Below are 25,942 nucleotides of genomic sequence, written 5' to 3'. Positions count from 1 at the left end.
TAACATATCAAATTATACATATAATTTGCTTGCATGATAACAAACCATATCTAAAATACCTACAGTAATATAAACTTCATCAGGTTGCCCTATTCTCATTTTAATGTTGTATATTAAATATAAAAGCATCTTTTATGACATCTTGAGAACCACACATGAGAACGACAAGAGCAACTCCAAAGATATTTGAAAAGAAAAACAGACAAAGGAATCTAGACATGGAAAACTTTACAATACAAAAAATAAGAAGACAAAGAGGAAAAGTAGAAAAGGAGTTTAGTAATGGAGAATTTAAAGAAGAAGTAACTGAAGTTATGGAGTACCTGTGAAGTGAAGGATTTAGTGTAGAAAATCCAATACAGAAAGCACCACAACAGGATAAAGCAATGGATATCCAAAGTAAGGGTAAACTAGTGGAGCAGGAAGCAATTGGTCAGGTGCCATATCAAGATATTTTGGAGCCATCCATAGGAAACCAGTATAAACATTCACTTGAAGCTAGACAGCAAGAGAAGGAAGAAGGAAATGGAAACTGTGGAAACTCTGATGCAGTCAATGTTGAGGAGTAACAGACCAGTGAGTTCCCATATGATAGAGCAACGAATGGCACAGGATGAAATTGAAGAGAATGTGCCACAGGAATATGCTATAGAACGTTCTATAGAATGCCCACAGGAAATGGAAAATAAGGAATATGCCCTCAGCTTGGAAGAAAATGAGCTAAGAGAAGAGTTGTTTGATTTAATGGACATGGATAGATATATTAAGATCAATGAGAGAAATAGACTACAGAAGGTCAACAAAACCCAAAAAGTAAGACGTCTGATAAAACAAATGAATGCAGTAATTAGGACTGCCCGTAGAGATTCGTGTGATATAACAGAAGTAAACAGGATATATTGCTGTGCTGCTAAATTAAAAACTGATAAAGTTCTACCACAAGATCACAGGGTAGTGAGGGAAAGGAAGGGGAGAAATCGAATATCATCATGGAAGTATCGGATAGAGAAAACTATAAAGCAATTAAGACAAGAAGTGTCACTGTTAGAAGATTATAGAAGAGGGAATAGATCAACAAAAATACTAAGAAAGATAGATGTGATTAAAGCAATGCACAGTATTAGAACAGACCAGGATCTATCATGCACTACTGCAAACAACAATAGCTACAACTGCTGAATCCTACACAAATGCACTCTATAAGCACTTACACGAGTGCATGGATCGTGCTATCCCAAACAGAACCAAGATGCTATCCTCCAAAAAAATTACAGAACCAACTGATATTGCCAACATCCTGGCAGATAGGTTCAGTGCTAACTTTACCCACCTCTCACCCACTAAAGGGCCCATATCTATACAGGAAGAATACAGAGTCCCTGTAATCACAACTACGCAGGTAAAAGCTGCACTCTCTAAAGCCAAAAACACAGCATCCATGGGACGGGACAACATCCCAGGCTGTGTTTTACATGAACTTCAGAAGGAACTGGCTCCCCAATTAAGCACCATGTTCAATAATAGCCTCGCATCAGGCTTTGTGCCCACTGAATGGCGCACAGCAACAGTTATCCCACTCCACAAAGGGGAGGCCACCACTGATTCCAGGAACTATCGACCTATTAGCCTAACAAGCCTGGTCTGCAAGGCCATGGAATGTATCATCATGGAACTCATAAACAAAGACATTGGTAACCTCCAAACTCTGGATCCCACCCAGTTCAGGTTTGTGAAAGGCAGATCATGCCTCCTGAACCTGATCGATTTCTTTGAGGCAGTCACCAAAGCCATGGATGAGGGTAAGGTGGTTCACACAGCCTATCTTGTACTCGCCAAGGCTTTTGACACCATCCCCCATTCTGGAATTATAGCTAAACTCACTAAACTAGGTATTAATCCCTATGTCACAAGATGGGTTGCCAACTGGCTCACTGACAGAACCCATACTGTAAAAGTTACAGACTCCAAATCTGACCTCAAACCAGTGACAAGTGGAGTACCACAGGGTTCCATCCTGGGACCTCTCCTGTTTGGTATCTACTTCTCTGAAGTACAGGCTAACACAGAAGGCCTCTGGCTAATGAAGTTTGCAGATGACTGCAAACTAGGAGCCATAGTCAAGTCCCCAAATGATATGGACATCCTACAGAAGGGCCTCACTGAGACAGATGCCTGGTGTCACAGCCATGGCCTCAAGCTCAATACCAAAAAGTGCAGTGTCATTCCCTTTGGTAAAAACTCTGTACCCATAAACTATCACATAGGCAGCAATCTACTTAATACCGAATGTGTGATAAGAGACCTTGGGACCCAGGTGGACAGTAGTCTCTCCTTTGATAGTCACATCGCCACAGTAGTCAGGAAGTCCCTCTATGTGGCACACCTCATGATAAAAGGGTTCTCATCCAGGAAAAAAGAGGTCATTGTTCCCCTCTACTCGTCACTCATTAGACCCATATAGAGTACAACGCCCCTTTTGGAATGTACCTCACAAGACATCTGCAGCAGCTGGAAAGACCACAGAAGTACCTCACAAAGAGGATTACTGGCTTCAAACAAATGCCCTACACTGACCGCCTCAAAAAACTCCAGCTTTACTACATAGCATATCACCTGCTCTGAGGTGATCTCTGCCTAACATATAAAGCTATGTCAAACCCAGAGCTGTTGGACATACTACACCTAAAGAAATCTCAGTCCTTCCGAGTTACATGCTCTAGGGACCTAAACCTTGTCACTACAATAAACAGGACACACTGGAGGGATAGATTCCTGTCCCAGAGACTTCCTATACTCTGGAACAAGCTACCCATCTATGTCAAGTAAAGTTCTTCATTAGCACTCTTCAAGAAAAATCTTGATGAGTGGATGGGAAATAGGAAATACACCCCGGTCACTTCTGTCTCTGTGCTGGACAGTGGCACAGGAAAATAACTTTCTTGGGTGGCGTAAGCTATGGATCCTTGCTGGCTAGGCTTACGTAGGCCCTTGGGCCAATAGCCTAGTACCTACCTATGAACCTATGAACTACAAATTTCAGCACAGGTGGAAAAACTTAGGAGATATACAGATAAATATAAGAGAAAAGTACAAAATAAGTAATTTATCGATGAGACAAAAAAGTTTTACAGAGAATTGAAATAAGGTAAAAGGAATTGAAAGACCACCAAAAAAAGAGGAAGTAGATACATTTTGGAGAAGTATCTATGAAGATCCTGTGGAACATAAAAAAGATGCTAAATGGATAGAAGAAGTAAAAGAAAGAATAAGAAGTTTAAAGGTACAGGATATGAAATGTGATGAAGTAACAGCCAGAAAGACTGAAACAAAGTTAAGAAAGGGCTCTAACTGGAAAATCCCAGACCCAGACGCAGAAACTAACTTTTGGTTAAAAGTATTAACATCTTTGCAAAAGGATCTAGCCATGAGTAAGAATTATTTATATACGCACCCAAAACAGACACCACACTGGCTAACAACAGGCAAAACAATGCTCTTACTTAAGAGTGAATATGCACGTTACCCTAAAAATTATAGGCCAATAACTTTCCTTCCGACAACATATAAACTATACACGGGAATTGACGCCAACAGAGTTTATAGTCATTTAGAAGAAAACTCAATTATGGCAGTAGAACAAAAGGGCAATAAAAAAAAGTCATACAGAACAAAGGATCATTTCTTGTTAAATAAAGTTATAGTGGAGAACTGTAAAAAGGGGAAGAATCTAAGTATGGCATGGATTGACTACAAAAAAGCATTTGCTAGTATCCCACTTTCATGGATAAAAGAGTGCTTAAAAATGTATAAGATACACCCTACACTGATTGACTACATTACAGTAACCAAAAAACAATGGTGGACCACTTTGCAATTAAGCCATGATAAAGGACAGATTATTATCCCAGGGAAAAATAATTCAAAGGGGGATATTCCAGGCTGATTCTTTGTCACCATTGCTATTCTGCCTTGCCATTAACCCATTAAGCTGTCCACTTAACAGCTTAGGCCATAGCTATAATTTGGCTCCTAGAAAACAACAAAGTCTAATGACTTCTCATCTTCTCTTTGTCAATGATTTAAAACTGTATAGTTCATCAGATGAGGAATTGAAAGCACAACTGCAAGTGGTGTAATAATGTAATTTGGTCTTGATAAATGTGTAAAAACAACCTTTAAAGCAAGAAAGCTGCAGCACCAAGAAAACATCAGCCTGGGACAAGAATGTCATGAAAAAGAACTTGAGCAAGTGAGAGAGAGAGAGAGAGAGAGAGTATAAATATTTGGAAACTGATGAAGGATCAACAATAAACATGAACAAATGCAAATAGAACTTAGTAAGGAATATTTTAGAAAATTAAAATTAATATTGAAAACAGCATTGACATTTAGGAACAAAGTCAAAGTTATAAACCAATTTGCTCTTGCTGTACTAACTTTATTAAGTTTTGGAGTGATTGACTGGCCCCAAAAGGTGTCAGATCGGTTGGACAGTAAAATAAGAAGGAGGCTTTAGGCTTATCAAATGATTTACAAAAATCAGTGTAAACCAAAACTATACAATCCCCATTCTGAAGGAGGTATGGGCCTCCTCAAAACTGTTTACATGTATAGATCTGCAATTGTAGGAACTGCAAACATATCTGCTGACCTCGCAAGACCCAAAAGTAGTGAAAGTTTTGAAACATGAAGAGAATAAACCTAAGATGACTTTTTTTTGTTTAGTTTAGTAGAAACATATCGGTGTCAAGCAGGAATGGAAATCAAACCAGAAGTAGATAAAAATCAGGTAGCAACTAAATGTGCCAAAAAACAAAAGAAAGAATATAAGGTGAAGGATCAGATGGGAAGGCAAGAAATGTGGAAAATGCATAAACACAGTTTCAAGTATAAAAAACTCTTGGAACAACCTCATGCTGATCAGGAATGAATGCAGAAATGGTTAAGGAGAGGTGAATTTAAACCAAAACACGAAAGGTTAATATTGGCAGCCCAAGACAGTGGACTACGCTCATGATGGTTTACAAAGTTCATTGAACATGTGAGAGAAACAGACAAATGTAGGTTTTGTAAAACAGAACTGGAAAGTCACACATCTTGTTGCTGGTTGTTGTATACTAATTGCAGAAGGACTGTATACTGAAAAGCATAATAATGTGGTAAGACTGTTGAATTTAGGGATTGTGCAAACATTATAATACTGCAGTAGCTGAAAAACACTGGAAACATGAGCCACAAAGCATTTTGAATGATGAAGTTTATATCACATGGGATTACCCATTACCAGCAGTCCACAAAATAGATGCGAGAATCCAGATATAGTAGTCCATGAAAAGAAGAGAAAAGTAGCATTGATCATGGAAATTACTACACCTGGTGACCAGGATTTGCAGGCAGAAATGAGGGCAATGTGGAAGGAGAATACCCAGACAGGTCCACTAATAGTAGGAGCAACAGGTCTTATAAAAATGAATTTACAGTCGTACTTAGATATGCTACCAATACATGTAACTCCAATGAATTGAAGGAGTCATTACTGGGCACAATGCGGGTGCTGCAAAAAGTAGTTCTGGCTAATATCAAAGACTGAATCAATATTAGTTCCATGAAGTTTAATCATAGTTTGACTTGGGAATGGGGTCCATTCCCATCATAGTATTCGAAACCCAATATACTTGGAGAAATTAAAATACCAGGCAAGTTTAACCAAAAAATGTTCACTACTACCGTATCATCTATTAACTGGAACTTCTTAAATATCCAGCCCTTAGATGATGCTATAAATGAATCCAATACCACTTTCCTGAATATCTTAAATAAACTTGCACCTCTTAGAAGGAAGAGAGAAAAAAAAGAAAACAAAAAAAGTAGAATGCTAATGCAGGATAAAGAAAAAGTACAGAAAGAATGACAAAAATATAACACACCACAGTATCCTGAAAACTTTCAAAATGTTTCACAACTGTACTTCGGTGATTCATTTGTTTATTTCTTTAAATGTTTTAGGTACTTGATTTTTTGAATTTTTAAACATTTACTAATTTTAACATTTGTTTATATTAATTGTTTATTTATTGTTTAATTAAGCATAGAATATGCAGTTTTTAGACTGTAGGTATTAAGTTTTCAAGGATAGTGAGACTTGATTGATTGATTGTTTGATAAATTAGTTTAAACTGATTGACTGTGGGATTTATAAAAGCTGTGTCTTTTTTTATTGATCTGTGTTTGTCTGAAGAAGTTTGCTTACCAGGCAAACGAAAAGTGCTTAATATAATAAATCTTTGGAACCTTTGGTGTTCGTCCTGTTGGTGCTGCCAGTTTGTTTTAATTTAAAAGTTTGTTTCTTGTTTCTTGGTTCATGGCGTCTGGTAATTCAAGCGAGCCGAGCAGTGACTTTCCGAATGGTACGCCAGAGGTATTGCGAAGTGAGGGGCTAGCGGCTCCTGCACTTACCCAATTGGACTCTGACACTAATAAGGGTTTATCTTTAGATTTGCTGCTCGGCAAAATGGACTATTTGCTGAGCAGGATAGTGAATTTAGAGAGGCAACAACGGCAAAATTTCCAGCAAGGTGGCATTGCTTTACCACTTCCTGTTTGCGGAGAAAACCTGACGGAGCCGAATGTCCCTGTTGTGAACCAAAACAACATTGGTCCAGGAAGCACTCCAGTAGCGGTTACTAAACCACCGACGGTTACTTCCGACACTACTGTGGAACTAAGTGTTATGGTCGGTAACACGGATTTACCTACGAGTATTGTTCATGCATCCAGGGGTCTAGGCGGAGGAAACAACGAGAGGCAGAGGAGAATTTCAGCTTCGCAAACCGACCCTTTAGTCGGTTTGAATCATCCTGAAGTCCTAGATAACCCTGCTACTACGCGTTTAATTCAACAAGATCAGTCTTCTAGATTATTGAGAACTGGACCAGAACATAACCGCGTAATGAGTGAACCTGAAAGATCTTTGGTTACTAATAGATATACAAATGCAACAGCAACAGCTACAATAAATGGTTTAGCTCCGGTGAGTACTAACTACAATGCCATATATCCTGTACTGCTTAATTGGGTGGCTGAAAACCCTTCGTTTAATTTAATAGGCTCAACAGCATTGCCAACTGCTAATAATAACAACAATGACAGTGACATAGTTAATAATTTAAGACTTTTGGACAATGTCTTGGTGAAAATTAAAAAAATCCAATTGGAAATAGTATATTTCAAGGAGTGTTTGCAATGGAGAATTATTCCTAAAGGACTAAGACATTATCAATACCCTACAGGTCTAGTAGCTGGATCTACTTTTCACCAAGAATTGATTTTGCTATTTGACCGGCATGGGTTCGAATTACTCGAACTCATGATTAAACATTATTCTTGTCAAGTAGATGAACTCAATATTGAAGCAGAAGTGTTGGACAATGTACTTAAATCGGACTTGAGCTTTGATAGGTATAAATATGACTATGCAAGACTGTTTAGCAGTATAGATGAATACTTGGATAAGCTTAAAACAACTAAGTTAAAAAAAATTAAACAGGGACATTAAAGCATATAATGAAGGTACAGCTTATCCTAGTCCACCTATGGGTCAAGTTTGGAGACCTAATGTAAGGTCATTTAACAACAACACTAATGTTTTAGAATCTCATGTAGGCAGTGACGATACATTTAATGAAATAGGCCAGATGAGCACAGAACAGGGAGCTACAGGGCCAATCAGCTTGAATACTCAACCTGTTGAACTCCGTAGGAGTGAGAGAATTCAAAATAGGAATAATGCACCGAATGGGCATAATAATAATCAAGAGTCTAGTAATCATTTTTTAGGAGCAAGATCCAAACAACAGAGACAATGGGTGAACCGTTCGTACCATCCCAATCAGAGGAGGAACAATTAGATAGTTTAGTTATGCCTCTTGTATCTGATGTCAATGACAACATGTATGTTAGATCTAATGGTCTTCTTTCTATTTTGTCATCACCAGTTTCTAAACATATTGTGGACAATATAGGAACTCCCACTTCACAATTATGTCAAGGTCCAACTGTGAGTACTAACGAATTAGGGGACTTTAAAGTGTTTAACTTTTCGGATGTGGACATTACACCTGATTTAGCAGATTTGTTCTCTAAGGGTTACACATATGTCCCGAAGCAACAACCTGATTTTGTGAAATCTATTATGGATGTTAAAATCTTTACAAGGAAGCTTAATTTTCAACTGATGATGGGTGGTGACGCTTACACTGAGGCACCTAATGCGTTTCATGTTGCTAGTACTTTTAATCCACCCCTACATCCATTACTAGCAACTTTTGAACAAATTTGTGAGGTTGATATTAGGAGGAAGAGATTTCACAATAAACATGGTTTAAACTTAATTAACAACACTGAATTGGAAAGTTTACATAATCTTTCTTGTAGTAATTTGAGACTTTGTAAGCCGGACAAAGGTGGGGGCATAGTCATTTTTAACAATAATGACTATTTTGACCGTATGACATCCTTATTGATTTCAGAATCTTATTTAATTAGCTCGAGGTCGGAAATAAATAGAGCCTATAAAATCATTCGAGACAGTATAGAAGAAATGTATGTGGAAGGTAGGATTAACCAAGACATGTATATTTACATGCCTACATTATATCCTAGGTATCCATACCTGTTTGGAATACCTAAAATCCATAAGGACATCAATAATCCCCCTATGCGTCCTTTGGTTGATGGACGCGGTTCACCTACGTACGCCTGTGCCAAAGTTGTGGACAAAATCTTGCAGAAATACATTCTCCAAGAAATACAAATATGTAAAGATTTGTGGTCATTTTTGTCAAAAATCAATAATTTGAGATTTCAAGAGCAATACAACTTTGTCACAGTCGACGTGAAAGATTTATACACCAGTATACCTCATGACATAGCTATAAACTGGGTGTGTGATAGATTGAAGGTGAGGGAAGCTAGTAACAGTGACATTTTGTTGGTTAGTGAGTTATTTGATTTGACACTTTCTATCAACTTTTTTATGTTTGGAGACAATTTTTACCTGCAAGTCATTGGCGTTGCTATGGGTTCACCATGTGGGCAAGTGTGGCGAATTTGGTTATGGCTCAATGGGAACACCAATTCGTTTTTAATTACACTTTGTCAAAAGAAAATATTGTGTTTTATACACGTTATTTGGATGATATTTTCATCCTTTTAAACGGTGATAAGACTGTAGCAGACAATCTCTTAATGTACTTCACAACACCACTGACTTCCTGTCTTTCACTTCTTCCTTCAGTACTGAGAAAATAGCATATTTAGATATTATGTTACTGAAGGATCAAGTGAGGGCTGGTTACACTGCAAGTATCTATAGAAAACCAACTTTTTCAAATACTTTCTTACACTTTACTAGCTGTCATCCCTATACCCAGAAACGTGCAGTAGTAAAAGGTCAGCTAGTGAGGGCAGCGAGAATAGTAAGTAATGAATTAGATTTCGAACAGGAATGTTTAACTTTGAAAAATATGTTCCTGAGTCGCGGGTATCCAATTAGACTCATTGAGGAACTTATTTTTGAGGTTTCTAATAAACGCCTGAATAAGTTTTATGTTCCACTTTTGCAATGTAGAAATTATAGTGTACATGGTGATACTTCACTTTTTTCAGTAGATGTGCAAGTGGAGACTGGGCAGTTTATTTCTTACCCTAATTTGAACATTCCCAGGTTTATTACAACTTTTTCTGTAGACAGTAGTAATATCTGGGCTATCATTAAGAAAAATTGGGATTTGTTTAGATCAGACACGACAGTTTTTTCCAAATTAGGGACTACCCCTCAGGTCACCTATAGAAAGGCTAAGAATTTGAAGATGTGGTTTGAACAGAAACCAGCCTCAATGAGGTGCCCAGGCATGTTTAAGTGTCAAGCTTGCAACTACTGTAGATACATTACTGAGTCTAATAGATTTTTGATTCACAATTATGAATTTAGGTTGAAACATAGGATGAACTGTAATTCATGTATGTTGGTGGTTTGAACAGAAACCAGCCTCAACGAGGTGCCCAGGCATGTTTAAGTGTCAAGCTTGCAACTACTGTAGATACATTACTGAGTCTAATAGATTTTTGATTCACAATTATGAATTTAGGTTGAAACATAGGATGAACTGTAATTCATGTATGTTGGTATATCTTGCTCAATGCCAGGTGTGTACGGCCTTTTACATAGGCAAAACGGAGCGTAAGCTCCGTGAACGCATTTACGAACATGTGTACGCTATTAAGAAATGTAAGGAGGTGAATGCGTTAGCCAAGCATGTTTTGGAACATCCAACACATCACTTTAAATTTATGGCTATAGATCAAGTTAACCAGGATAGGAGAGGTGGTCCTATGCAATATAGACTTTTGGAAAACGAATTATGTTGGCAGATTAGACTAGATGCCTATCATGCACCTGGCTTGAATGAATCTTGCTCCATTTCAGGTATTTTAAAGCTATTGAGTTTAAAACGTTAAATCTATGCCTTATTTAAGTAGGTATATATATGTTGTCTTAGAAATTTTATTTATTTATTTTATTTATTAATTTATTGATTTACATATACATATATATATATATATATATATATATATATATATATACATACATGTCCTAGATTTAGTTTAGAACTTTGACAGTATTTGTGGTTTTGTTTAACAATTTAGTTTATTTTTGTTAAATAAATGTGGTCTCTTGGTAGGATTTATTGTTTTAGTAGTAAGCCAATATTATTGTTGGTGAGCCTGCTTTGTACACCAGTTGTGCATACACGCGTCTATTAATTTGATGGTATGACGTGTATGTGGTGCCGTTGTTGCCTTTTCATTCATTCATTCATTCACTCATTCATTCGGTGAATCATTTGTTCATTTCTTTAAAATGTTTTAGGTACTTGATTTTTTGAATTTTTAAACATTTACTAATTTTAACATTTGTTTATATTAATTGTTTATTTATTGTTTAATTAAGCATAGAATATGCAGTTTTTAGACTGTAGGTATTAAGTTTTCAAGGATAGTGAGACTTGATTGATTGATTGTTTGATAAATTAGTTTAAATTGATTGACTGTGGGATTTATAAAAGCTGTCTTTTTTATTGATCTGTGTTTGTCTGAAGAAGGTTGCTTACCAAGCAAACGAAAAGCGCTTAATATAATAAATCTTTGGAACCTTTGGTGTTCGTCCTGTTGGTGCTGCAAAAGAGAGTAAACTCCCATGAGAAGAGGAGTTCCCTGGTCAGCCTCAGTAAGAAGCTAAGATCCCTTATAAGATCCTCCAAAGCTAGCTATGAAAACAAGATCACCACTGATTCTAAGGACAACCACAAAACATTCTATAGCTATGTCAAGAATCTCGATGGCAACACCCAGATCTGCTCTGAGTTACAACACAATGGCACAAACATTACAGAACCAACTGATATTGCCAACATCCTGGCAGATAGATTCAGTTCTAACTTTACCCCCATCTCACCCCCTAAAGGGCTGATATCTATACAGGAAGAATGCAGAGTCCCTGTAATCACAACTACACAGGTAAAAACAGCACTCTCTAAAGCCAAAAACACAGCATTCATGGGACTGGACAACATCCCAGAGTGCGTTTTACACGAACTTCAGAATGAACTGGCTCCCCACCTAAGCACCATGTTCAATCATAGCCTCACATCAGGCTTTGTGCCCACTGAATGGTGCACAGTAACAGTTCTCCCACTCCATAAAGGGGGAGCCACCACTGATCCTTGGAACTACAGTCCTATTAGCCTGATGAGCCTGGTCTGCAAGGCCATGGAACGTATCCATCATGGAATTCATAAACAAAGACATTGGTAATCTCCAAACTCTGGACCCCACCCAGTTCGGGTTTGTGAAAGGCAGATCATGCCCCCTGAACCTGGTCAACTTCTCTGAGGCAGTCACCAAAGCCGTAGATGAGGGTAAGTTGGTTCACACAGCCTATCTTGACCTTGCCAAGGCTTTCAACACTATCCCCCATTCTGGAATTATAGCTAAACTCACTAAACAAGGTATAAATCCTTATGTCACAAAATGGGTTGCCAACTGGCTCACTGACAGAACTCACACTGTAAAAGTTGCAGACTCCAAATCTGACTTCAAACCAGTGACAAGTGGAGTACTACAGGGTTCAGTCTTGGGACCTCTCCTGCTTGGTATCTACTTCTCTGAAGTACAGGCTAACACAGAAGCCCTCTGGCTAACGAAGTTCGCAGATAACTGGAAACTAGGAGCTATAGTCGAGTCCCCAGATGATGTGGAAATCCTACAGAAGGGCCTTACTGAGACAGATGCCTGGTGTCAGAGCCATGGCCTCAAGCTCAATGCCAAAAAGTGCATTGTTTTCCCCTTTGGTAAAAACTCTGTACCCACGAACTACCACATAGGTGGCAGTCTTAATGCCGAATGTGTGATAAGAGACCATGGGACCCAGGTGGACAGTAGTCTCTACTTTGATAATCACACTGCCACAGTAGTCAGGAAATCCTTCTACATGACACACCTCATCACAAAAGGGTTCTCATCCAAAAAAAAAAGAAGTCATTGTTCCCATCTACTCGACACTCAGACCCATTATAGAGTACAACGTCCCTTTTGGAATGTACCTCACAAGACATCTGCAGCAACAGTTGGGAAGGCCACAGAAGTACCTCACAAAGATGATTACTGGCTTCAAACAGATGCCCTACACTGACCATCTCAAAAAACTCCAGCTTTACTCTGTAGCACATCGCCTACTCCGAGGTGATCTCTGCCTAACATATAAAGCTATGTCAAACCCAGAGCTGTTGGACATGCTACACCTAAAGAAATCCCAATCCCTCTGAGCTACACGCTCTATGGAACCGAAACCTTGTCACCACAATAAACAGGACATGCTGGAGGGATAGATTCCTGTCCCAGAGACTTCCCATACTCTGGAACAAGCTACCCATCTATGTCAAGCAAAGTTGCTCATTAACACTCTTCAAGAAAAATCTTGATGAGTGGATGGGAAATAGAAAATACACCCCGGGGATCACTTCTGTGGCTCTGCTCGACAGGGGCACAGGAAATTAACTTTCTTGGGCTGGTGTAAGCCAGGGAACTTTGTTGGCTAGCCTTACTTAGGCCCATGGGCCGATAGCTTAGTACCTACCTATGAACAAAATGTTAGCCTCATTTTTAACACTGAAGTAAATGCTCAAAACATGTATTTATTCCAAGGATATTTCTGCTTTTTTGAGTCCACCCAAACTGTACTTTAAACAAACCAAACTTCAAGCACTTGTAGTCACCCCTGCTTTCCAACAGTCATTCCTACCAAAACCATGGACCAGTACTTCTCTACAATTTCTGTAGCCAGCCTGATTGAGATAGGTATCTTGAGGCAGAGACAGAACTGTCTCTTCCAGTCTGATGATCATCTGCTACTCAAACAGCATAAGAGTGTGCGAGATGTACATATATAATGTCCTTAGAGGTAAAAATTTCACAGATATACTCAGACACCAAAATTGCCAGCAGAACATCACACGAATGTCATTACAATACACATAATGCATCATTTGCTGAGATTCTAAAGATTAACTTGCCTACACCTCAAATACATGCAAAACTTAACACAATCACTCAGCAAGTTAAGCCTACCATGTCAGATAACACAAGTAGTCCCAAAATCATGGATACTAGTTATCAGTGACTTCACTGTAAGAAATACAGATGTACCTCTTATCAGGGTAAGCAACAAGAGTGGTGTTTAGTTGCTTGTTTGGGGCCAGGATCAGTCAGATCACACATGCACTCAAGTCCTTAAACAAGAAGTACCAGCATGGTACAACTATGTCACAGTACATTTGGGTGTCAATGACTTGAGATGTACTTCCCTGGTCTAGAAGAATAAAAAATGATCGAGCTTTCAAAATCCATATTCCAGGCATGTAAGACACTAGCACTGAGCAGCATTTTATCTTCTCCACAGATGATGCCACAATATGTGCAAAAAAATAATTAACTTCAATAATTAGCAGTTTTTGGTGTCAAGGAAAGAGGGCCAATATTTGACAGCCTGGAAGGATATGATTGATAGACCACTGAGCTTAACCAGGTATAGCCTGCATCTGTCCACTCTGGAGCTTTGATTACTGGCAACAACATTGTCCACCTCATAGTGCATTTTTTTTAGGCAGCACCAACATGCTAAACTTACCAACATGAAGAAGCAAGCAAACAAAATATGAATCTGTTACTGATCAATGACAGGAGCCCAAATAAAATCCACTCCTTATAAAGAACTCTTCATCCTGGAGGATGTAGATGTCTAGATAGTGACTGAGACATGGTTTAAAATGGCAGAGAGCACTCTTGCTGTGCAGAGCTATAGAACCTTCCACACATTTAGACCAGCTACTGCACAGAAGGGAAAAAAGCTGGTGGTGTATCAGTTTTCATCCAGAAGTGACTCACATCAAGGCTAGTGAAGCAGTATGATCACTAGAGTTCTTCACATATATTAGCCAGCTATTCAACTCCCTCCATGACCCAAGAAAGCCACATTACCTATCTACAGGAACTGGGACCACTCAGTATTACAACCTAATATAATTTTCCTAGGTGATTTAAACTATCCAACTATAGACTGGGAAACCTAAACCAACACTAGTATACAAGCCCAAAGATTCCTGCACTTTGTCAATACAAATGTCCTGGACCAGAGTCAGAAAACCCACTTAAAGGGAGCAACATACTGGACATTGTCCTTACTAATACAGGTGCATCTTATACCATCTCTTGTGCATGTCTGACGATAAAGCAGTTGCCTTCTAAATGAAATTGAAACCAGAAACCCCTTCAACCCAAGGCACCTTCAACCTAAGGCAGATGCCTACACCAAAGTGATACATTGGCAAGCCTCAAATCCCCACCAAACCCAGTTAATTCCACTGAATACAGGAAACATACACCACCACACTATACTAGACTATAAACAGCTGCACAGATGCAAGTTGTACCCTGTAGGAACAAGCACAAAGGAAATCCCCTTTGTGAAACAATAATATCAACACGAAGAGAATTTTAACCAAAAGTAAGAGGAGTCATTTCCAGAATGATAGAGCCCTTGTGTCACTAAAATATACTTAGTAGCTAAATAAAATCCACCAAAGCCAAGATGTGGCGAAAATAGCCACCCAAGCCAAAGAACAATCACAAGGCCTTTTTAAGTTATGTTTGTAATCTCAGAAGCACAACATAGCAATGCATTGAGCTAACTGTCAGTGATTTTAACTACACTGACATTGAAGATAATAGCTAACTTGCTGGCCGATAAATTCAGCTGAAACTTTATCCCTTTCCCCTCCATCTACCCTACAAGAAAAATCTGAAACCAACTCACCTTCTGCTATCACACACGGCAAAGTCCTTAAAGCTGTATCAAAAGCTAAAAATACTGCATCTATGTGTCCTGACAATATCCCTGGATGCATCTTAAATAGCATGAAGCATGACTTAGCCCCCCCCCCCCCAACAACCACACACACAATACTGTTTAACCTCAACCTACATACAGTTTTTGTACCATGTGAAAGAACTGCTACAGTCATTCCCTTGAAAAAGGGGAGGGACCTTCCTCAGACTCAGGGAATTACAGATCCATAAATCTGACAAGCCTCATATGCAAAGCCAAGGAAAGACTAATCCTGGAACTATAAATAAAGACACAGGGAACCTCCAAACACTGGACTAGTCTCAGCTTGGATTCAAGGGCAGGTGATAGTCATCATGGTGGACTTCTTTGAAAAGATCACCAAAGCAATGGATGAAGATAACACAGTACACACTGCAAACCTCTCCTTGGCCAAGGCTCTTGACACAACCCAACACCCAGGCATAGTAAAAAAGCTAAATAAACTGGGAATAAACCTCTATGTCACCCACTGGATTGACAACTGTCTCATAGATTGGATGCAGGGAATCAAAATAGGAAAATTACCTCCTCAAGAGCACCAGTCACTAGTGCAGTCTTGCAGGATTCAGTGCTGGGTCCTCTCCTGTTTGAAATCTACTTCTCTGAAGTAAAAGTCTATAACAAAGGGCTCTGGCTAAGTCTGCAGATGAGTGCAAGTTAGGAACAGTTACCATATCCCCAAATGTATTAGCCATCCAGCAGGAAGGTTGGAGCCAAACAAATAACAGGTGCTAGAATCATAGACTGAAACTACATGTTAAAAATGCATTATCATATCCTTTGGGATGTCACCTACCCCAGGAAAGTACCATATTAATAATATGCCCCGAGGGTTGACCCAGTTGTTTGGAATTTGGGAACTTAGCTGGATAGTGACCTAACCTGAGATCAACATGTGCCCACTGCTGTAAGAAAGTCCTTCTATATTGCACAGCTTATAAAGAAAGGGATTGTGAGTAGATCTAGAGATACCATTGTCCCAGCCCTCCTTACGCCAATCACCAAGTATATTGCCCCTTTGGAATGTATCTGTTCAGACACACACAACATCTGGAACACCCACAGAGGTACTTTACCAAAAGGATGTAAGGACTAAATAACATATTCTACATGGACCCTCCAAAGTCCTGTCACTATACTCAGTATCCTACGGGCTGCTACGAGGTGACCTGTATCTGGCAAACAAGGTATTCTTTAACCACTGATGGACCTACTGCATATCAGCAAGTCAAATGACAACCAAAATACTCGGTCAGGGGATCTAAATGTTTTCTGCGACATCAACAGAATGGCTTACAAGGACAGGTAGATCTTGCAGAGGATACCACTGCTCTGACTTTTGCTTTACCCCAAGCAGGGGTCTCCTCAAATTATCTGTGGCATGATCCTAGTTATTCTCATTAGGGGTAACAGAAAATTATCAACCATGGGAATGGATAAGGGCAATCTAACACCAAATGGGATAGGTTAATTCCACCACAAAAAGGGAAATTAGCTAGGCTTAAATGGCCTACAAGGGCAGGCAACCTAGTACTTTTCTATGAACAATGTGACAAAAGCAAAACTAGAGATAAGCAGCTATTGGCAGTTTAACCAATACCTTTTTCACAAAAGACACACCCAAAGCTGATAAAACCTACTAATTAAGGTGGAGTGAAATCTCATTGAGGAGAACAATGCAGCTAGTTATTAATGAAGAATACAGAAGTCAAGAACAGCACAAAAGCTGCCAAAAAATAAACAATATTTACTACGGACAACTACCACAGCAAGACTGGTAAAACGGAATACATTATATATATATATATATATATATATATATATATATATATATATATATACATGTGTGTATATATATATATATATATATACATGTGTGTATATATATATATATATATATATATATATATATATATGTGTATATATATATATATATACGTGTGTATATATATATGTATATATATATATATATATATATATATATATATATATATATATATATATATATATATATATATATATATATATATATATATATATATATATAGACAGATAAACAGATATAGACATACACACACACACACACACACACACACACACACACACACACACACACACTCAGTATACACACACACACACTCATTATATACACACACACACACACACACACACACACACACACACGCATTTTATTTATTTGTTTACTGGGCAAGTCAGACTGGGTATGAATGGGAGGCCCAGGAAGAAAATCTCCACAGTAAACATAAAGAGAATTAAATTGCACATTGGTTACAAATATTGAGACAATAAAGTAGAACAATATGTGAAATACAAAATACGCAAAATATAAAGGCAAGCAATAAAGTTGACCATACATTATATACAAGGTAGGAAGAAAGTTCCTAATGTGCATGTCGTAAAAGCCATATATATATATATATATATATATATATATATATATATATATATACACACACACACACACACACACACACACACACACACACATATATATCTGCAGCCATAGCCACTGATGCCAGAAAATTTTATTTAAGGGGAGTCATGGCAATTCAGGTACTACAATAAACTGTGTTGTCAGCACAGGTGTGTTGACAAAGATGGACATGTTTCATTAGCTAGTATGTTGCAGCAGGAATTTGCAAAGTGAATCTTCAAGATACATAAATGTAAATATTGCAAAGCAACAACACAGAGTGACAAGTATACTCAACCCTATACCAAAACGGAGGAGGGCTGTACTAGTAATTGGACATATAATCATCTAACTAGCATGCCACATCTTTACATTTCAGCTCCAGAGAACTAGAGCTGCAACATTTGAGGTTTATCATAAAATGTTGAGAATATGCTTAAAAGGAACACTGGCAATCATTATGAGATATGTTTCATTAAAAAAATATTTTATAATCTCATTAATGCTGCCTAGTTTCCTTCTTAACAGCTGTAACTACGGACAAACTGATGTCTATAGCTATATGTAGGCTGTGTTGTGATGATCAATGAATGATGACATTGTAGTGGCTCTGAATATCAGAAAAATAGTACAGTGCAATCAAAAGTAACAGTTCTGAGTGCAACATCCCAAACTATTATAAAGGCTGATCTACAACTTAAAAGAAAAAAAATCAGATTTTATTTTTTATAAATGTACCACCTGTGTCAGAATGTCCATCCTTACCTTGGAATAACCTCTTTACTGTGGATATGCTGTACTTTCTGAGCTCACTCCTTGTTCTCTTAACAGGGAGATGCTCACTGTAAACCTAAAGTACATGTTTCCTGCATAGGTGGTACTAAACTTACAATATTATTGCTATGGGGGGATATTATACTGTGACATGTCTTTGAAAGCAAGACTACATATAAGCAAGTTATAGGCTAGCTGCCTTTACAGGCTATTTTAATTGCAGACAATTTCTCTTCAAATGCGACAATCAAACCCTGTTCCTTGGTCTGTGAGGTAAACACCTTAACCATTATGCCACTCCAACCCCTATCTTACTATGTATATCCTCTCCAAGCAGCACATTTATAAATTCATACTAGGAAAACAGTCTGCAGACTATTACATGCCTAGCCAGTAAGTAGATAGTGACCAAAGGTGAGAATCAAACCCTCTTCTTTGTGTCTGCAAGGTAAACACCTCTTAACTATTATGCCAACCCCCTAACCCCCACATTTCTAATGCCATTATGAAACCTTTTTGAAAAAGTCATATTTCAGATTTTATAGATTAAGTTTATTCTATTCAAGAGCTTCAAAATGTATTCTGTTACAAATGCAGACAAACTGCATTTATTCTGAAGCAACGTTGTGCGACTCTCCATATAGTAATCTACCAGTTGCATGCCTGTGTGGCAGGGAAGAAAGTGGTCCTGAGTGGAGAGCAAACTACTTTAAGCAAGCTTTTGGGGAAGAACACACTAGCACGGTGACACATCAGCTTTGCATTTTTTTATAAAGATGGAAAGTGTATAGGTATTCAAATTCTAAAGGCATTAAAGATCTCAACATATTCTAAAGTGTTATAAAGGACACTTCAAATCATGGGACAATAAAAAATGAGTCTGACTATTTATCTTTTAAGATTCATGAATATACAACAAGTTGTTTGGGCTTCTGGAAAAAATCAAAACAAAAATAAATACAAAACAGATGAACTTTATTAATATAAATGCCAAACGACTGCTGCTGTTTAGCAAAAAGGACTTCTTGTACTTTATGAAATTTAACAGTAAAACAGAATGTAACGTGCAGACATTTGTACATTTTAATGATGGTGTTTATAACTTAAACCATCGCAATGTACTTTATAAAACTGTTTTAGTACACATTTGTTTTTGGATTATTTGCTGCAAACATAATTTGAATGCTACATTTTTCTGTTTTCACCAGTGCAACCCGAACACAGAAAAATACCACTGGACAATTTGAGAAGAAATCCAGAACATGTTCTGGAAAGGATTTCCATCACAGATACTTCATGAAATCCTGATAGAAAGTATCTTGTAGTGCTATATTGCTGTGCATTTCTATTGTTTACAAAATAAACACTGGTCAGGTCTTCCAGCCCTTTTCACTATGGGCAAATTTCAGTAAATCCATTCATGGGTATGTTGCTAAGATGTAAGTGCTGTTGTGGTAGAGGGCTTTGGCTGATGGTGTAAAAATGACTTGAGTACATTTCTAAGATATATTTACTGAGATGCTCATAACTGCAACATGTAAGTGGCAGCAGGTTTCATTATACAATTAGAAACATGTCCAGCTGCTGCACCTTATACTTGGTTTTTCCACAGATTACTCATTTCTTGAAGTTCTGTAATCAGGGTTTCCATAGCTTTGACATCATCGGCCAAATGAGTGTGAAGTTCTGCAGTTGTTGCATCTGTATAAAGTTGCTGTAGAAGAATATAAAGCAAACGTCAGTTACAATAGGAAGCCAATTATGACAACTTAAGCAAAGAAAATGTGACTTACGGATGAGCTTTGCATTCTGCATTTAAAGTTCAAGAGAAGCCTGAACCAATCAAAAAAGGGAAAATACAGAAAACTGAGTTAACTGCAGACTAGGGCCACACAAATGCACAGCATTATAGACTGCATTGCACATCACAGCACATGCTGACCTAAAAGTAAGTTTTCATCTGTGACACAAATGAGAAAACTCATTAATCTCCACAAGAGAACAAAACGTCTGGTTTAAGGCAGCATTTGGAGTAGTGTATGGACCACCCAGCTTGTTTACAACATGCCCTAACAGTGATGGAGGTGGTGCCTTGGGGTGCAGTGAACACTAGAATTATAATTAGAAAAAGAAATAAAACACCTGATGATTTCAAGATAAAGGAGGATAAGTATGGCAGTGAAGAATGTAAACCGTATTTTATATGCATAAATATGATCTAAACAGAGCAGTAATATTTAAAATTTAACACAAACATTTGTCCAGAAACCAAAACCAAGGTGACTTGTAACTTTTAAAGGGATTATGTTCTTAACAGCAAAGTAACGTGAGAAATCTTAGACTATATACAGTGCTTTCAGTGCTACGGCTTTAAAACTGAACACAACATACTTGTAACTTTTAACTCTGGAGAAACAAAGACTCCCTTACTTTTTATTAGTCAAGTATTATCAAGTTTGCCACGGTGTCAAAATTAGCACATGCTGAACACAACTGTAAGCTGATGCATCTGACAACACGCAATACTTATATGTGTAAAAACACACACTATTTGTAATAAATAAGGCATTTACAAAGAAAATAACAGATATTTATTTGTTCTCAGTACTGATATTGCCTAAATAAACATCCACACATTCACTAAAGAAATTTATATTCTAAAATTAATTTTAGCTTTGTCTTCTTTATTTGTACCACTCTCTCTGTCTTGTTTTATTATGTCAAAGGCATTAAACTCACAGTGAATCTTTGTAGCTCAAATCACAAAACTATGTAGCAATATATTCAAATGCATTTTTCTCAGTTGTCCTGCCAACATTAACTGAATCTTTACCTTGTAAATGCAATGTTTATGCTGATCACTGTTTAAGACAAAACAATACACACTTGTACGCTAATTCTATATGAACAGCATTCTCTGAGTCCTTCCAAGAATATTATCACATTTGTAAAGACATGGGTCTGCTCATGCTCAAATATGCCACAGTACAAGTATTCCTGACAACACCATTACTTTTACTGTGACTTTTGTTTAACATGGCAATCAGTGGCTCTAGATAGATACCAAATTTTCATTTTAACTTCAACAAGCCACACTGACATTATTACTAAAGGATTGAGAAAAACATAACGGACTTGCCTACAGGGCACTGAGTTTTTTTGTCAGATAACAGTTTCAGAAGAGCTGTCCAGACTGACATAGACTTGAAGGCAGAAGTTAATTTAAGGTCTGATGTTAACCTATCGACTGGAAAGGTAAAATCCTGCTACATGAACGATTTTTGGCTATAGGATCAAAAACAAGAGGACTTGTTCCGAGGGAAATGAAAAACCTATTACTCATGTGAAACAGATGCATAAATGCATTATAAAGAAGTCTCCACTGTTTTTGAAAATAAGTAGTTAATGTCAGTGTTATTTTTCAGTATATCCTCCTTAGAAGAAATATCATGCAGAACACAGGATCAACAGTTCTAGTGATATGAAAACAAAACAAAAAAGATGCAGTTACTGCTTTTGCAAAGTGTACAAACAATGAAAATAAAACAAGCCTGGACAGCAGGCAGTACCTGACTGGCACATTACCATGACTCACAATACCAAACCTTAATACATACAACAGTGCAACAACTTAGGCAGTAACAGCATTTTCATTTTATTTTATTATTATTTGTATTTGTTTTATACTTTTCAGTACAAAAACAAAGTTATTCCCTATTGGGTTCATCAGGAAGGATAATGACTGATATCCTTTCATTTATGTAACTGTTTAAGTATTGTTCTTCATTCTGAGCAATGGACAGCAAAGCACTACAATTAAAGTGAATAAAATACTGACAATGGAGCCCTTTTCCTAAAGTAACTTTTGTCTTAAGGTTTCCCACTCTAACTTATCTGAGCACAAAAAATGATTGAGAAATGGAAAATATTAGGTGAACATTACAGTAGTAACAGTGTCAATCACTGCAAGCTAAAATGCTAAAAAGTAAATGAAAACAAAATGAATGCTGCTGTCTGGCATAGAGGAAGAGCCGTCTTTGTTCCCCTACCAACTCCTTTCTCCCCACCCTAAGTTTTTCTGTAAAAGAAACAGCCAAAATGATGAAAACTGATGTTGAATGAAAAAAGTTACCAAAGTAACAGTGGGATCCAAGAGGCTTATGACAATAAGCAGTGTTGTGATGCTTCAAATGTACTACGACTACCTTGTAACAGGTCCGCTAATAAATTCTGACCCAAGTAAAATACTGTCTCATCCAACAGAGACCAACCTGAAGAAATAAAAGGATAGCTAGGAAAAATGAACTACTCGAATCAGAAGTGAAGGAATTAAAAGGCTGAAGAGCTTTTATTTTATTGTGTCTTCCAGGCTTCTCAAAGTATAAATCTATTCAGAATAAAGGCATAAAGAGAAGCTGTTTAACCAAATAAAGTAACACTGTTGTTTAACGTAAGTTTTTTTTTTTTTCAAAGTGCAATGAGATTCAAACAATAACGTCCCTTTTCTTGGACTACTGTCATGTAGAGAGTCCACATATTAAAAGCTGCATGAACAATAAAGAATGAAACAACACAAAAAAACAATTTATGTCATAAGGATGAAGTAACGTAAGACAAAATACTTTTATTTATTTATATTCATTTACTGGAATGGTGTACTGATCAAAATGATGATTTGTAGACATAGAAAAGGGAGGAAAAAACATTTACAAGGAATACAATAAAAGTGGAAAACAGCAAGGGAAAGGTGTCAAAAAATATACCACCACAAAATGTACTATTTAGGTTTTGTTTAAAAAGTTCAACAAAGGGAAAAGTACAAGAAAATCAACATAAGACCAAACTGATAAACATTTTATTCAACCTGTCTTGTCTTGCATCTGCAGTAAACAGAGAATCTAGAAGCTGCAGTTCGACTCAGTGTTAAAGGAAAACTCGACCTTTTCTTACAGTTTAACTCGACTCTTATGTTGCTTCTTCCCTACAATATAGTTACAGTATTGTGTCGGTACTACAAACCTGCTTGTACTTTATGAAACTTTGATTTCCTTGCCTTGGATTCAAAGGAAGGAATGACCACCCACTTTTTTAAGCTTAAATTCTCACATAATTTGCAGAAGAATTTGTCTGCGCCTGCATGAATGGCATACCACATACACAAACAAATCTATAGTTTACCCTGTCGGGTACTGCTGATAATCTTATATGGGTAATTAAGCATGCCTTTCATAGCACAACAGAGCAATTAGATCAGTCAGTGGTTCAAAGGCAGTTGTCACTGTGAAGATAGGCGAAGGTTGCCAGCCTAGCTAGATAGAATTTTGTAGATAATTCTGTCATTTGTAAATATTAATGTAAGCCACAGGCTTGTTCTCTTAAATGTGAAAAGACTGTATTGGATGTTGAGATAAAAAAATGTAACAGTGCACTCTGCTGTAAGAAAGCTGATAAGTCACGCATCATGAAATTCTTTGATATAAAACTCCGAGCTGAGATTGTTTTGAGGCCAGAGTTAATTGCTAGAATTTGCATGTATAATTTATTTTTTTTTCCTCTGGCTTCCTGACCAGCTGCAAGATCAAAAGTGCTGTTAACCTCTGAATTTCTGTTAGCCTGGAAAACAGAAAGAAATTATGTAATTTGAAATGAATCAGTGGTACTGTGTTATCAATTTAAGGACAGAAAGAATGAGGGCATCTGAGCATTTGAATCACGATGTGATAAAAACTCCACAGCATTAGCAGCATGTACAAGTAAAAAATATATATTCCACAGTAACAAAATATCCACAGTCGTCTGTGGATATTGTGTTACTGTGGAATTTATATTTTTTACTTGCACATGCTGCTAATGTTGTGGAGTTTTTATCACATCGTGGAATAAATTGTGTTTCGTCACTCGAGTGACTTCATTGCTTTTCCAGCATACAGAGAGTGTTGTTAGTGTCAGTTGTTTCTCTCTGTGCTGGCTTTTGTTACATGGCATATGAGCATTTGTCTTGAGAACATCCAACTCACCAGTTCTCTGGCTGTGTTCTATATCTGAGTTTATTTTAGCACTGTGTTTTCTCTTAGATATAGCTAAGAAATAGGAAGATTAGACTAGTCTTTTTTCTCTATTGATGTCAGAACTTTTCTACTATACTATTTTAAGTATTTCTCTGAGGTCTCTGAACTCTTGACTAACACTGTGAAGTAAGACGTATTGTCTTGTGTTTTTATTATTAATTATTTTAAACCTTTCAAATGTGGCTGTTTTGTATAGAGAAAATTTAAGCTCTAGAGAACACTGCATGTATATAGTGATACTGGACAAGCCAATCCAATAAGCATTAACTGTTCAGTTGCACTTACCATCTGGATAATAATATTGCACAGTAATAACTGGACACTCTTTCATAAGGCCCTTTTAGTAGCTGATAAATATTACTGGGTGGTGGCAAGTGGTACTACTGTATAGTCTGGGAAAAACTGGCACAGCTGGAAAACCTGTGCCAGCCTTCCCCCAGGAGTGTCTCTGTGTGATTGTATATAACTCTTATCTCAAAGCGTGTGTGTGTCAGCTACTTGGGCAGGGACATGAAGCAGTGGTTGGACAGAGAGGGTGCTGGAGGTTTTAGCTTGACCACTAGGCTGAGATCTGGACCCTATAGCTGTACCATTGGGGAGTATTATTGGGTACCTGGAGAGAAAGGGAGAAACCAGCCCCAGACTGACTGTGATCTCTGTGTGCTCTTAAGGAAAATTGTACTTTATTGTGTCGGTATTTATTATCCTTTCCCTATATGGAAGACCCTCACTGGTGTAAGTGATGTGGACTGAGGCTCCTTGATTGCTGGGTCAGTGCATGGGCGTCACAGTCATCTCTTTTGACAAATTTACACAAGCCAATATACAGCACTGAAATGCTAAGCTTTAAACTTTAAATGATTGCTATTTATGTTACTTTACATGGGTACTTACGTATTATCGCAAGCAGATTTTCATGGTTGGGAACAGCACCTACCTGCTCACAAATGAGTGGCTGGAAGACTTCTAACTAAATTCTAATATATATATATATATATATATATATATATATATATATATATATATATATATATATATATATACATACATATATATATAAACATACACATATATATATATATATATATGTATATAAACATACACATATATAAACATACACATATGTATATAAAATTAAAAAAAAAATTTTTAAAAATTAAAAAA

At 37.3% G+C, this 25,942-nt stretch overlaps 1 protein-coding gene across 2 annotated transcripts in view; it reads right to left on the bottom strand.

Annotated features, from left to right (window-relative positions):
* Positions 1 to 19,664: 19,664 nt before the first annotated feature.
* Positions 19,665 to 25,942, bottom strand: part of TTC27 (tetratricopeptide repeat domain 27) — a 2,723,583-nt gene continuing 2,717,305 nt past the window's right edge. For both annotated transcript variants that reach the window (XM_044058498.1, XM_044058490.1), the window contains one exon: positions 19,665 to 20,424. In XM_044058498.1, coding sequence (XP_043914433.1) covers positions 20,302 to 20,424 — 123 coding nt within the window. In that variant the 3' untranslated portion in view covers positions 19,665 to 20,301. The remainder of the gene's footprint in view (positions 20,425 to 25,942) is intronic.

The sequence above is a fragment of the Protopterus annectens genome, chromosome 1.part2, assembly GCF_019279795.1.
Source record: "Protopterus annectens isolate FY-2018-M chromosome 1.part2, PAN1.0, whole genome shotgun sequence".
NCBI classification, from domain to species: domain Eukaryota; kingdom Metazoa; phylum Chordata; order Ceratodontiformes; family Protopteridae; genus Protopterus; species Protopterus annectens.
The sequence above is the reverse complement of the archived record's forward strand: the minus strand, read 5'-3'. Positions and strand labels throughout refer to the sequence as shown.